Source organism: Equus asinus, chromosome 12, assembly GCF_041296235.1.
Source record: "Equus asinus isolate D_3611 breed Donkey chromosome 12, EquAss-T2T_v2, whole genome shotgun sequence".
NCBI lineage: Eukaryota > Metazoa > Chordata > Mammalia > Perissodactyla > Equidae > Equus > Equus asinus.
Window position 1 is genome coordinate 73,747,285 of NC_091801.1, and position 15,459 is coordinate 73,762,743.

The 15,459-nt window shown below is 49.6% G+C and overlaps 1 protein-coding gene across 3 annotated transcripts in view; it reads right to left on the reverse strand.

Annotated features, from left to right (window-relative positions):
• Positions 1-13,474: 13,474 nt before the first annotated feature.
• ASAP1 (ArfGAP with SH3 domain, ankyrin repeat and PH domain 1) overlaps positions 13,475-15,459 on the reverse strand; it is a 343,885-nt gene continuing 341,900 nt past the window's right edge. For all 3 annotated transcript variants that reach the window (XM_044781189.2, XM_044781186.2, XM_070481609.1), the window contains one exon: positions 13,475-14,466. In XM_044781189.2, coding sequence (XP_044637124.1) covers positions 14,392-14,466 — 75 coding nt within the window. In that variant the 3' untranslated portion in view covers positions 13,475-14,391. The remainder of the gene's footprint in view (positions 14,467-15,459) is intronic.

Consider the following 15,459-nt stretch of genomic DNA (forward strand, 5'->3'; position numbering starts at 1 on the left):
ATCTCTGTTCTGCCCTCAAGTCCTGCAGCCATGCATCTCCATGGCATTTATCATTGTCTATCACGCGGTGTGGCTGTCTGGGGACCCAACAGTCAGGACACTGAGCGCGGGAAGGTATCTAACATCATCTCCCCGCCCAGCACCAAACACGGAGTGGTGTTCGTGAAACGTTTCTGGAAAGAAGAATGAGTGATTCTTTCTGTGACTTTTATCCTTAAAAGGGAGAAAAAATTGCTTTTTAAAAAGAAAGAATGACGGGGCTGGCCCGGTGGCATAGTGGTTAAGTTTGTGCACTCCGCTTCGTTGGTTCTGGGTTTGCAGGTTCGGATCCCAGGCACGGACACGGCACCACTCATCGGCCATGCTGTGGTGGCGTCCCACAGAAAATAGAGGAAGACAGGCACAGATGTTACCTCAAGGACTAGCTTCCTCACACACAAAAAATAATAATAAAAAAAGAAAAAAGAAAAAGAAAGAATGAGATAAAGTCTTATAATCATCATAGGCTCCCTTGATATTTTTTGTTTTCTAGTTTAAAAGAGTGAATCTTCGGAGATGCCACCCGATTAGTGAGAGAAAGATCTAGCTTTTTCCTGCAGTGGTCGCTGCTAACCAATCGTGGCAAGAACAGGGGAAGGACAGACATTTATCATCAAAGAAACACAGTTTGTAAAAGTCACATTCTTGGCACAGCGAGGGTATTTCAGAGGGACAGAAAGAGTAAAGTGATTTTTCCAACTAACAGTTGAGAAAATGACACTTTTAATCTGAATTCCCTCTTCTTTCCGTGAAAGAGAATCATAAGCCTAAAACGATTTTTTTTTTTTTTTGGTTAGACAGAAGTTCATTTTAAACTTTGTTGAGGGAGAAAGAGAGGCCTCTAAATTACCCTGGGATTACCAAGTGACACTAGTCACTATCAGGTTATCTTGTCATTTTCTCCATGACACTTGTTCTCAGATCTCACTGACTCTCCGTTTCCTGCCACTGAATGTGTGCATCAGGGAAATGGGGATCTCGTCCATCCTATTCCCTGTGGTGTCCTGAGCACCCAGACAGGGCCCCACACCCAGCAGGTGCCCTGTGAATATTTCTTGGAAGAATTCGTAAAACAGAAGCCCTTCCTGAGCACGGCCGGTCGCGTCTGCAGGCAGAGGCTGCGCAGCGGTGTTTCACAGGAGGACCCCACACACTTTCTCCCCAGCCTCTGGCTGCAATTGCCCAAGGAGGAGAGGCTACAAGAGGCAAAATGAACCAGTTAGCCAGGATGAGGTTGGGCATGGTATAGAGGAGCCATCCTGACTCCAGCTTATGTCTGGGAAGGAAAAACAGTTTGGGTTTTCATTTCTTTAAAGTTATCAAAGAGTTCCAGCATAAAGACATGAAGGATGCTTGTCTGTCCAGGCAGCTCTTTCCTCCTGAAATGTCCTTTCCTCTGCCTGCCACAGACCTCAACCACATCACATCCTTCCTTCCAGGGCCCACTCCAGGACTACCTTCTTTCTTTCTTTCTTTTTTGTTGAGGAAGATTCGCCCTAAGTTAACATCTATGCCATCTCCCTCTATTTTTTTTTTGTATGTGGGTTGCTGCCACAGCATGGCTGACGAGTGATGTATGTCCACACCTGGGATCCAAACCCACCAACAAAGGCCTGAAGAAAGGCCGGTGAAAGGGAGCACGCCGAATTTAACCACTATGCCAGGGGCCACCCCCTCCTGGACTACTTTCTCCACATGCTCTGTCCTATCTGGACATTTCATCATATTTGCACCTGATCTCTTCCTCTCTCCCTCCCTTCCCCCTCCTCCCTCCCTCCCTCCTTTCCTTCCTTCCTTCCTTCCTTCTGGGAGGGGAGACAGAGGGAAAGCTCCGTGTCACCTTCCATGCCCATGACTCCCCCTTGCTCCTCTGAGATAACCACTACCCTGACTTAGGGGTCAATCACCCCGTGTATCCTTCAACAATGTGCACAATTTTGTAGATTGTTACAACTTCGTATGAATGGTTTCCTTCTGTATGAATCCTTCTGCAACTTTCTTTTTGCCCCACGCTGGTTATTCCTGTTGCTACATGTAGCCTGTGTCTGCCCATCTAGTGACTCACCGCGCTTGTTACCACCTGGTGAAAGACCCGAGTGTTTCCCTCTCTCCACCTCTCCTTCCCCCTCCTCCTCCAGGAGAGTGCACCCTCCATGGGAGCGGGGGCATTTTTAGGTATTAGAACAGCACCCAGACACAAGACAACCTGAAAAATTGGTTAATTCGTTCCAAGAATTACTCAACAGTGTACCGTATTCCAGTTTATACACTTAACACAACTGCTTCACTCATTCTTCTGTGGACGACATCCTCCTTACCCTAATATTCTGCTCCTTTAAACAGTGCCTTTCCAGAGACATTCTTTTCCATGTCTCCTTGTGCATATGCAGGAAAGAACCTCCAGGTACCCAGGGGTGGAGGGGCTGGGTGATAGGCAGAGAGCGTAGCTCCAACTTTATTAAATATGACTACCCACTTTCCAAAGTGGCCATGCCAAGACTTGTCACCACCAGTTTATTACATATATTTTCTACATAATATAAATATATATTATATATATAAAAATGTGCAGACGTATAATTCTGACCTCAGAATCATGCACTCAAATCCTTCCAGAATTTTTCCATGCATAAACCATGCATGCAAGGGAGATCTTTCTCTTTTGACACGTGGACAACTTCCAATCTCTTCTTTTTGACAGCTGTTAATTTCTGTTGTCAGGATGCAACTTAGCTTTGTAAGTCAGGCCCCCGCTGGTTGTTAGGTTTTGCCCTGAAACATCATGTATGAAGCTTGTTTGCATGTTCTGCAGTTCTGTTTTTGTGGCTATATTATTCTATTGGGTGGATGTCCCATAATTAACTGGTCACATGCATTTTTTTAAATGACAGCATAGTATAAATCTTTTATTTTTCTTGGAAAAATTCCCAAGAGTTGGAATTTTTCTCAGTGTATTAATATCTTTGATGCCTCTTACGTATTGCCAAAAGGATTATTATAATTTAGACTGCCCCCTTCCTGGAAACTGCTTTATTTAATATTGTGGGCATTCACTTGCTGACTGGACTCTGGACGTTTACATAGGCACGATCGGTGTTGATCTCCTCTACGTCCTGGGCTGTGGCACACAGTAGGCGCACAGCGAATGCTTGCTGAAAGACAGGATGGCTGTCGGAGGCAGATGGGGTTTGAGTCTAGGAAGATGGCCCTGCCCACCTGTGGCTATTCTGAAAAAGCTGCTTGGTGAGAACAGGGTGGAGCTCACAGATCACAAGCGTGTAGTCACCGTGGTTTGAGGAAGCAGGCCACCTGGGAGTCACTTGACCCAGACTGCTCTCTAGCTGTGTGACTTCAGGAGGGTTGTTGAAGCTCTCTGTGATAGGCAAGAATAAGGGCCCTCCTCAAAGAGGTCCAGGTCCTTATTCCTGGGACCTGAGAATATATGAACTCACATGGCAAAAGGAAGGGACTTTGCAGGTGCGATTAAGTTAAGGATTTTGAGATGGGAGATTTTCCTGGATTATCGGGGTGGACTCAGCATAATCACAATTAATTCTAAAGGGTAGTGAGGGGGTCAAAGCCAGAAAAAGGAGATGTGACCATGTAACTCGAGGTAGGGGTGATACACTTGGAAGACAGAGGAGGGGCCACAAGCCAAGGAATGTAGGCAGCTTCTAGAAACTGGAAAAGCCAAGGACATGGATTTTCCCCTGAAGCCTCCAGAAGGAGCACAGCCCTGCCAATGCCTTGATTTTACACTTCTGACCTTGAGAACAGAGAGGAGAAATTTGTGCTGTTGACAACTACTTAGTTTATGGATATTTGTTTTAGCGATAATAGGAAATGACACTTTCAAGCCCCAGTGGCCTCATCTATAATGTGGAAATAAGAATAGAACACGGTTGCTTCGAGGGTAAAACGCATTAATGTATTTTAAGTGTTTAGAAGGGTTCCTGGCAAATACTAAGCGTTTAATAAATACCTGGGCAAGTCACTTGACCTCCCTGGGCCCGGGGACAAAGGGATCAGGGAGGGCTCCTCCTCAGGGTGAACATTCTCAGGGAATCCAGCCGACTCTGAGCTCCCTGGACAGCAGGATCCCCGCCGCCCTCCTCTTTAGCAGGTGCCTGAAGCCTTTGCGGTCAGCAGGCCCTGGAAGGTGGCAGGACGGGCATCTGTCTGCAGCCTGAGGGAGCTCGGTATCCTGAAGCTCTGACCCAGCACCGGGGCAGCCGGGGGGAAGCCGACGGGGGCTCGGAGGAGCTGAGAGGGAGCCCCCTCACCCTGACTTCGCAGGAGTGACTTGTTACAGCCGAGTAGCCAGGAGAGCGACAAGACATGCCCACCTTCCAGAAGGTCAGGGAAGGGGAAGAATCACCTCGTCTAACAGAACAGTGATTTACTGTGCTCAAAGCTTGCACACACATATGCACATGCACACCCACGCACGTGTGCGCAAACACACACACCCTGTGTGCATCTTAGTCTGTTCAGGCTGCTATCACACACTGTCGTAGACTGAATGGCTTATAAACAACAGAAATTTATTTCTCACGGTCCTGGAGGCTGGGAAATCCAAGATCAAGGGCCCAGCAGACTTGGTGTGTGGTGAGGATCTGCCTCTGAAGAAGGCCTTCTGCTCGCTGTGTCCTCACGTGGCAGAAGGGGCGAGGGAGCTTTCTGGGGTCTCTTTTATAAGGGCACTAATCCCACTCATGAGGGCTCCACCCTCATGACCTAATCGCCTCTCAAAGGCCCCGCCTCCTAACACCTCATATTAGGGGTTAGGTTTCAACATATGAATTTCGGGGGCACACATTCAGTCTATAGCAAGAGCACACATTCACATGCACACAAGTGCAGTGCGTGTGCACACACAGACACATGCAGGCGTGTATGTGTGCCAGGATCAGGCAAAGCTATGTAACCCATTTTGCAGACAAAGAAACTGAAACATAGAGGGAAAGGCTTGCCCAAGGCCACCAGCTGGCTGCATCCAGGCGAGGCCAGAGCCAGGCTCCACCCTCCTGGGTTCTGCAGCCCGGGGGCGGGGGCGTGGTGAGAGAGTTCCAATTTTTCTCCTGCCCCTGCTGCCCGGTAGGGCTGCCCTCCTCATCCCTTCTCCCCTCCTGATGGGTGCAGGCACAAACAGGATGTTGTTCATTGAGTCCAGTTGGATTCCGTTTGGAGAGCAGGGGCTAGATGTTTCTGAACACCCTCTACCAGGCCGGGAGGAAAGACGCCCACTTCTTGTAATTCTCACGTCCTTCTTCTCTCGAAGATTTTGGTGGGATGGGGTCAGGTGTAGTGGCCCCTTGATGGTATTTGAGGGCCCACTATGTGCTCACTGCTGCAGGGAGCATGAAGGGCAGACATAGTTGGTGCCCCTTAGGAGCTCAACGTCTGCTCAGTGGCCTGAGCCCTAGGAGGGGATGACAAGGCGCTGGTGGAGCGTGTGGAGGAGAGAGCACTCCTGGGCTGGAAGGGGCTGAGGGGAGGGAGACAGGCCTGGCGGGATCAAGCGGTGGAGGCCAGGCCAGGACCGGGCCATTGCCATCTAAGCACTCCTTTTTACTTTCATACCCACATGTGGCTTTGATTAAAAGTCAAAATATGTGAATGTTATTTGTCAAAGGATGGCCCATGACCACCCACGTCAGAACCACCTGCACAGATTAGTAAGAGGACTGAGTCCCGGGCCCCCACCGCTCCACTGTGGCCTGCTGACTCAGAATCTCCGAGACGGCGCTGCAGGGTCTGCGTTTTAAACGCTCAGGTTTGAGACCCATGGGCGAAGGAGAGGAAGAACGAAGACCTGGAGACTGGAGAGGATAATGGGCTGGTTGGCAGAGGCGAAGAGGAGTAGCTCGGCCAGCTCTGGGCTTGGCGCCTCAGGGCCTTCCTGTCCCCAGGGGCGTCAAGGGCACGGGGAGCGGGCCCCTCGCCATCGCCGATCGGGGTGTGTTTGTGCCGCAGGAATCCTGCCTTGCAGGGAGGGTGCTGGAGCCGAGGTGATGGAGGTGAGGCCTTGTCAGGGCATTGGCATTTCCCAGCCTGACTCATGGAAGGGAGTGACTTTACTGTTGAGGGCCCGAGGGGCATGGATGAGGAACTTCTATAAGAGTTTCATTTTTCATTTTTAAACTCACCGCTCAGCCTGTGGCAGTATGTCTGTGACCCCTGCCCCTCCACGCCCCCAGCAGACCTGTTTGTTAAAGCAATCCAGCTTCAGAACCACCAGACCGGCTCCCCCAGGGTCTGGGACCACCTGTCCCCGCCCCCAGGCCTCTCTGTGGCCTGACTTCTGAAGCAAACCAACTGTGGCACTCATCAGGGTGGTGGCTCGTAGAACAGACCCGGCCCCAAGCCTCCCGGGGCACAGCATGCCCGGCTGGGCTTCCCCTCTGTGGGGTGGGGTGGCGGATGCTGTGGGGGAGACCAAGAAACCCTCACAGGGGCCCAAAGGCTGTTTCCTCTCGAAAGGAGAGCAAAATGACACTTTCTTTTGGTTTCAATTGTCGGTAAAGTTCTCATTGGCCCAAGAAGCTGAGAAACACTTCTGTCTGTCTCTGATTTAATAATAAAAAGCAAAAGCAATGGTATTTAGCCTTTTCGCCCTAACAGGCAGCAGGTTCATGCGTCCTCCACTCAAAGCAGTTACGAGCAATTAAGAATGCTCCAGAGGTGGAGGGGTGAGGGAGCTGTGCCGGGCTCTTGGGCATAAGTAGCAAAGGAGGGAGGGGATTATCATTTATGGAGCCCCTAATTTACACCAGACCAGATTAGGTCTTACATTTTATTTAAAAAAAATATTTATCAAAGTAAAATGTACACGTAGTTAAAAATTATACAAGAAGGCCTATTGTAAAATGTTCCATGTTGTCGGTTCTCGGTCCACCTTGTGAGGCAGCAGTAGCATCCACGTTTCATGGACAGGACAACTCTGTGAATATACTAAAAGTCATTGAAATGCACACTTTAAATGGAGGAATTATACGGTATATGAATTATATCACACTAAAGCTGTTATACAAGTTTTTAAAAACAGATTGTAGGGGGGTGGGAGGTTGATGACGGGTTGCTAACAGGGGGCCAAGCAGGAAGCTAGATCAGAAGGACCTTTATTTATTTTTATTATTATTATTATCTCCTTTTTCTCCCTAAAGCCCCCCGGTACATAGCTGTGTATTTCTAGCTGTGGGTACTCCTAGTTGTGGCATGTGGGATGCCGCCTCAGCATGGCCTGATGAGCGGTGCCATGTCCGCACCCAGGATCGGAACTGGTGAAACCCTGGGCCACCACAGTGGAGCGCATGAACTTAACCCCTCGGCCGCGGGGCCGGCCCCTATTTATTTTTTTTGAAACTTCTGTTGAAGTATAACCAGTGGTCTGCTGGAGCTGGCTCTATCTAGCTTGCAAGAACGGATCACGTGCCTCTTTTCCTGACTGCATTCAGTGACACCACATTGGTAGCTTGTAATCAGCCAGGGTAGAAATATTTACACCACAGGAATTGGCAAATACTACAAATAAAGGCTTTTAAATATTTTTTTTTGAGAGCTGGTTACACGTTTGTCAGCATACCACTGAGAATAATGCACATACGAAAAGCGTGCATATCAGAAGCAAACAGCTCAATGAATTTTCACAAACTGAAAAAACCTGTGTGACCAGCACCCAGAGAAAGAAATAGAACCGCCATCTGCACCCCCAAGTCCCTCCCCGCAGCGTCCCCAGGATCCCCTTTGGGTAACCACGATTCTGACCTGTAACCACACGGATTACCTAGTTTTGTACATTCTGTAGAATCCAAGGTGACTTCTTTCGAGTCTGGCTCCTTGCGCTTGCCGTTGTTCGACATTCATCCATACTGTTGCATGTGGTTGCACAGTGTTCACTCTCATTACCGTGTACACTGTGTGAATAATCCCCAGTTTTTATAGCCATCCGACTGTTGACGGACATCTGGATAGCTCACAGGTTTTTACTATCACACATAGCCCTGCCTTCGACGCTCCAGTCTATTCTTTTGGCCGGCACATGCACACACTTCCACCTGGGAGTCTGCGGGTCATGGGGCATGCATACGGTCAGCTTTAGAAGACAGGCTCTCAGCCAGCCTCACTTTGACTCTGTTCCCGTTCTCTGCCTCCTCTCCCCGACTTGCTTCACTTCCCGTCTCCTTGCAAGCTGGCTCGCCACTCTGGCACCTTCCATTTTGGTGGAGAGCAGACTAGGCCTTGGCTTTAGGTGGGACAGAGAAGCCCAGGCCACCTGCACTAGTCTGGAAGGGAAACAGGACAGCCTGGGTGTGCTGGCTGCTCCTCAGTGTTGATGCTTTCTTACAGTGGCAGAGCCATGAAACGAGCTCCGGAGAGAGCAGTCGTCGACTGTATCCGGAGGTGGAGCAGGCCAGGGGAGTCCTGGTGTCTGAGTTCTCTAAGTGGTTCCAGCTGAGCAGGAACTAAGCTTGCACATTCAGACAATGTATTCTTGTGAATCTTTGTTCTGCAGCTTAATGCACCATAAAAAGAGGTCCATTGTCAGGCCGCCTGTTTACTGGGTGGGAGTCAGCAATGTGCAGCGCAAGTGGGCAGAGCAAATTGGATCAGAGGCTCCCCGGCTTTGACCCTCGGTGGGGGTGGGTGTCCCCCATGCCATTGAAAGCATGATGCCCCCCATGCTAACATGACTCCCCCCTTCAACAGCGCACGCTCGTCTAGTTACTTTTGCCAGGAGGTTGCATGTGCTCACTCGTTCATGGAATACTTGGACTGTCACCAACTGCAGGTCGAGCACGGAGTAGATTTGTGTGTCTGATTGCTCACTTGTCCCTGGGGAAGGTGAGGTTGAAAGTTCTTATCATTTGTGAGAAGGTGAGAGGGACCCAGTCCCCCTGGTGGTGTGTGGGAATCACTCATGGATGATACTGGGGATGCTGGCTACCTGCAGATTCCTGGGTACCTTCCTGCGACTCAGAATGACTCCGAATCTCCAGGGACAGGGCCCAGGAATCTGATTTTACTCCTGAGGGCTCCAGGTGATGCTGGCCCAAATCTGAAAACGTGGCCCTAATGGATCTTCAGGCCAGCATGCCGATGACACATTTGCCAAATGGTAAAGCAAAATTTCAAATTCTGTCTGCAGAAGTGTGAAGCCGAACAAGGCTTCTCCCCTGGCGGTTTTGCACACGGTCAAAGTTCTGGCCTTCTGAGCCTAAGATGAGGGTTTGCTGTGTGGTAAGAGTTTTGCAAAACAGCTGTGTTTATCTGAGCTTTAATTCCTGTTTTCAGGAGTTCAAGTGTTTCAGTGTTTGCACAGGGGCTGCTGTACTCACGGACAGACACACTCACTGCTTTCTCCTTGGTCACATTCTACACACACCAGGACACCCCAGGCGCCAGTCCCACCTCTGGCTCCCAACTGCTGAGCAGCTGTCCGAGAAATGCTCACCGTGGGGCCCTTCCGGCAAACGGGTCACTTCTGCAAATTGTAAACTTCATCGCATCTTGTGGCCCACACTTCCCTGGCAGGCTGACCTGTCCAGGGAAGACTGGGGCAAGCCAGCTTTGACCCAGTTTCTGTTCAAAAAGGGCAGCCAAGGTCACAGTAGCAGCCAAGAGGCAGCACAGGATTGTGGCTGGGAGCCACATGGGCACAGGGTTCAAGTCCAGCCTCCGCCCTTCACGAGCCACCTGACTTCTGGCAAATTACATCTTAACCTTTGAGCCTGGCTCCTGAACTGTAAAATGGGGAAATTAAGAGTTCCGTGTCATAGTGCTGCTGAGATGAACGTGGTCCTGCTGATAAAGCACGTGGCCCCATGCCCTGACCACATGCGGCCCTTGAGGCAGGTGAGCTGTTGTTAGGGTCAGGGGACAGACACCACACTGTCCCAGTGAGCTCTTTGCCTTCACCCTCCGTGCAGGCCTTTAGTCTGAGCGCAGGTCCCCTTCCTCTGCGAAGCTCCCCACCGGGTGGGCCCCATAGTGATCACTGATTATTTGTCCCCCTCCCCAGCCTGTGAGCTTCTCAGGGACAGAGTGTAGGGCTCGTCTGCGCAAACACAGGCCCGGCATGGTCTTGACACAAAGAGGATGTCTGTGGAATGCAGACGCGGCAGATGTCTAAGGTGACGTGGCTCAGCTGATCTCGCCTTCAGCCCAGGCTGCGGGCTGTAGAGACGGGTCTGTTCAGCTGGCCACTGTGGAGGCCACGCATCCTCAGCGGAGGCCCGCCTGCTAGAGACGTGACCCCCCAGCTCCGAACCACCTCCACACTGCAGAGGCCGGGAAATAAGGTTTCCATTCGGGACGGCTGAGAACACACGGGGCATGGGGGCGGGGGGGCTCGGCAAAGTAGAATAGGTGGAGTTATCCTAATCATCATCATCATCATCATCATCATCATCGTCGTAGTGGTCAAGCCCACCCACTCCTGCCACACCCCCACATCCTGGGAGTGGGAAGAATTAAAACAGGGAGGAGGCCACAAGGTCAGGGCAGAGGAGAAAGCAGGGCTGAGGAGGGACGAGAGGAAGCCTGTGCCAAGGCCACAAAGATTTGGGTGTGTGCTGCTGCCGATACTTACTGTGACCTTGAGCAGGTCACTTCAGCTCTGCAGGCAGGTTTCCTCATCTGAAGATGCACCTGAGGAGGATGTACTCCTCACAGAGGACCAAACACAGGTACAGGGTGTGGACCTATGGACCACTTGGCAGGCCATGCTGTGGTAGGCGTCCCACATATAAACTAGAGGAAGATGGGCACGGATGTTAGCCCAGGGCCAGTCTTCCTCAGCAAAAAGAGAAAGATTGGCAGCAGATGTTAGCTCAGCGCTAACCTTCCTCAAAAACAAAACCAAACCTATATATACAACCAAGTCAAACGTTATAACATTTTGCAATTAGATAGAAAGCTGGCTGCCCCTCTGCCAGAAATATCCAGATAATTATGCTAGCCTCTCCCAGATATATCTTGACAAAGTCACTGGCTTCCACTCCAAAGCCGATTTCCTTTGGCAGCACAGGGTTTATCCTGTTTAGGTGTGTGAACAGACATTAAAGTCTAGCCACTTTCAGGAAAGGAAACACAAGGAAAGCCGAGACCAACACTTGAGCATCTTCAATGCTGGCACCTCAGCTAGCTTTCCGTCACCGTGTTCCTCTGGCTAGAACTTCGAGACAGACACCGTGTTCCGTGTGGTAGAAATCTGATGGCCTCGGAGCCAGAACCATCGTCTAGACGCCTGACCTGGGGGTTTACCGGCCATGGCATCTCCTGCAGGGTAAGGACTCTTTCTGAACCTCAGTTTCAAGCTCTGTGAAGTCAAGAGGTGCGTGCTGGACAGTACTGGACCTGCTCTGCTCCATGCATGGCGGCACCAGCAGGAACAGCCGCGTGCAAGGAGCGCACGCGCGACACCCGGTCTGCGCTGGGCACCGCCCAGGAGCTTTCGATGCATCCACAGGCGATCCTCACGACACGGAGGCACCCCCCTCCCTCTTCCTCCTGCCCTGTCCACTTCAAGAGGAGCAGGAGCGGCTGCTGTGGAAGTGGGCGTGGGAATGGAGGGGGGCCCAAAACGCTGAGGTCCACGTTTTGTCAGCGGAGGGAAGCGACGCACGCACATTTTTACGCATCCAAAGTGGGATTTTCCATAGGAGGCGGAGCGACTTGTGTTAACCACACCCCCCAAACACAGCCAAGCGAAATCTTGATTTCCTCCAATCCAAACAGGAGCGGACAACTCACAAAACGGCCTGATGTCAGACGTTTGGGATCAACTGAGAATATGTTTATTTAAAAGCAATTTTAAATATTAAAAAAAGTAGAAATTAACACGTACAGTACTGAAAAACTGTCACATTACATACATGTGAAATGACAAGTGTGCTGATGACTGACTGTAACGTACGGATGGGGTTTGGAATTCCACTAGCGCTACTATGGGGTTCCCATACAACATGTTGAAGTTCTAGGCAATAAAAAAATAAATAGCGATTGCTGTTCAACAGTAAAATAAGACACACACTATTTGCAGAACATAACTTTCCCCTCTGGGGGAAAAAAGAACGAATTAGCTATTTTTTCCGTAAGGTTCCATACCTTCAAAATACTATATCATGTACAAAATTGCAGATAGTGGCTCACTGAGTTTAAGAACAATATCAGATTTAAATTCAACCGAGATCACCAAAGGCATTTCTATCTAGTTTTCCTATGTCCCACAGTAAGCTGGGTTAGAGAGAACTCAAATTCCTGATGGGAAACACAAACAAAATCAGGAAAAAAAAAAGTACTAAAAAATGGCTTTGTCTAAGTTGCTGCAAAAGGGGAAGAAGAGTAGACATGGACTCCGTGTAATTTTCAATATCTAGTTTCTCTGTTTTTTTTAAAAACCAGTTTGAGATCAGCTGAAAATAGTGTAGGCCACAAAAAATGAATAGTTCTTTAACACAAATGTGTAGATGAATGAACGGGGACATCAGTAACCTTGGTGGATTTCCCGTCCCTGACACCCGTGCAGCTCTGAAGATGAGGCTGCGAACACTGGCAGCCACACCCCAGCTCACCAGCTGGCTCCTGACGTTCTCGTTTTGCGTGGGATTCACATGTGCCATGACACTGAGGAAGCAACTGCTTAAGATCATTTTCCAATAACGGCTGATAAGACAGGCTGCAGGTTTGTCATGCAAGGTTTATGGATTAGGTGGCTATTCAAAGTTTTCCCAGTAATCACGTAAGCAGTACTAAATTAATATTGCCCGAGCACTGGGCCTCTATTAGACAGGGCTTTTCCTACGGGTTTGGTTGGGAGCTGTGCTTCTGTGAAATGAAAAAGTCTCACTCACTGCCAAGATGATCTGCTTAAAAATATTAAGTTTTCTGTGCTGTTGCCAACATAGCACTTTAAACAAACGGGATGCCAGAACGACACAGGAGCCTTGGAATCAGAGAGCAGACCCACTGACTGCGGAGTGAAAGTGCTGTATTCTTGTCAAAAGGCAGACGGACGTATGAGACCGAAACACTCGTGACGTTCTAACGGTCTGATAAACAGCTGGGACGGAAAGCAAGCCGGGAGGGGAGACGCACTGCAGGGAGAGCTTTCACAGTGCGATGCGCAGCAGCGATCAGAGCCCTGGAGGGAAGGTATCTACCGAACGGAGCTGCAAGGAGCACGGGAAAAGAAAAGGTTGGTTTCAGCACCTGGATTCTACAGTGGGGACGTTGTGTGAAGGGCTGACTTTTAAATTTGTCATCTGCTTGAAGAATCTTTTAAAAGTTTAAATTTATCAAGAACAAAACTAAGAAAATAATTTAAAATGGACGCATTAGATGCTTTAACACATTTGGAAGATGTTAATTCATAAGATGATCTGTAAATTCATACTCTTGAGAAGGCCAAATGACTGACTAGAAACAAATACTGTTGCAACCTTATAATTTCTGCTTTAATGGCAATCAAGTTTAAAAAATGTACAGTTCAACTTATCCATACTATTCCTTTATAAAAGGCAGATTTCAGGTAAGCTTCTAAATGCATGCATAATGTAGAGGCTAGTATTTTCTGGCAGTCCTTGGTTCCTGGAAGTTGAACTTCATCAGACGTGTTTTAAGCTTTTGTCAAAATAGTCATGAAGGATATGTTGTTTTTGCATAATGAGGTAATATCTCGGGGGTGGGTGCTCATCATCATAAGACAGTGTAATCCACTTGTCCTAACTTGCGTGAGGCTGCGGGCACTTTAAATGCCACCAAAGGTTTTGGGTCAGTGAAGGTTTTGCTGGAGGAGTAACACTTACATTTAACTGAGCACTTTCTGTAATAAATACCCAAGTAGGTTTTGTAGCTGTAAACCGTGTACACAGGTAACTACAGGCTGGTCTGTCACGGACGAAAAGTTTCACCTGGAAAACAGAACCCACCTCTTCGCTAATGTTGCATTTTCAGTAACACAATCGAGAATACTGTACTGTTAGACACAGAGTCAGCTCTATGCCCTTCACCGGTTGCTGGAGACCACTTCTATTTGCAAAGCCAGCAGTTCCTATATTCCTGTTTCTGTGTGTTTGCTTGGAAAACAGCATAGAGAGAGATGTAAGTGCTAAACGCCAAGGATGGCTTTGGCAAACCAGTAAGGCGCGCCGGGTCCCCAGGCTACCCTAATACTGGCGAAGGCAGAAGACCACAGGATATTTACAACACACGCCATGTTCCCCTCCTGAGGCGGCCTTTCCGGGGGTTGCTCGCTCTGTAACGGCAGCTATATACACGTTGTGCACAGGATCACGTGGAGGCAGCAGTCTTGCATGAAGGATGTGGACAGTCGTAAGGTTCTGCTTTTTGCTAGTCGGACAGGATGTGAACAAAGGACACTGGGAAGACCCCCTTCCTTTCAGGCTGCCCTTCGATATGCCCAATCTGCGGGGAGAAGAGAGAGTCGTCAGGCCGGGGCAGCCGCAGCTCCCTGGGACCAGTCCTGCGGGGAAGAGCGTGCCTGAAGTTTGCCCACAGACCTGGGGGAATGCAGGCTTCCCCTCCTTTCCCCTTTGGTGAGCTACGGAGAGCCGCTGACAATGAACTACAGAACAAAATAGCCGCGACAGAATGTACAACAGACAGTATGCTGACATGGATCTCATGTGGTGGCCACTCCTGCGACCAACTTTTACACACGGAGGGACAGAGGCCCAGCGAGGTGGGGTGACCTGCCCACAGTCCCCCCAGGCTGCAGACCCCAGAGTCCATGCCCTTCACCAGGGGTCTGCTGCCTCTCCTCCTGGGTGACCTCAGACAAATCCTGCTAAGCCTCATCTGTAAATGGGGCTAAAACATCCCTTCTCCTCAGGCTTGTTGTGCGATTCCATCAATCATCCATGTGGAAGGGGTTGCTGTGTGCTAAGAATGCGCTTTCTGGTTGCTGGAGGGAGAGGATATTGTGAAAGTCTGAGACTGATGGTGGCCTATGGCAATTTTACTGTGTGCTGCCTGAGCCTGTAAGCCATGGTTACCTGCAAAAGGTTCCTACTTATCTCAGTTCCATGAGTATTAACTGTATGAAAGAGAAGCCTATCCTAAGCCTTCCGTAGCAAGAATGAGAAGAAGTGCACATTGCTTTCAAACGACAAATACAGAGAGGAGGAGGCTCGAAGAGCCAGGCCAGCTTTCATGTGCCTCCATGAAGAACCTGCCAGGTGGAGGGGGCCGGAGCAAGAGCCCTGCGGCCAGCCCAGGGCTCATTCCTTTATTTACAGGGCTGCGCCCTGGGGCGGTCACAGGGGCCACAGTGCATAGTTTTATCCTGAGAGCAGAATTAATGGTAAGCCCTGACCTACCCACCTCATGGGGTCTTGGGTGGCATGATGCACATGAGAGGGCTTTACAAATTATAAGTCACGGGTGGGATGGGCAGCA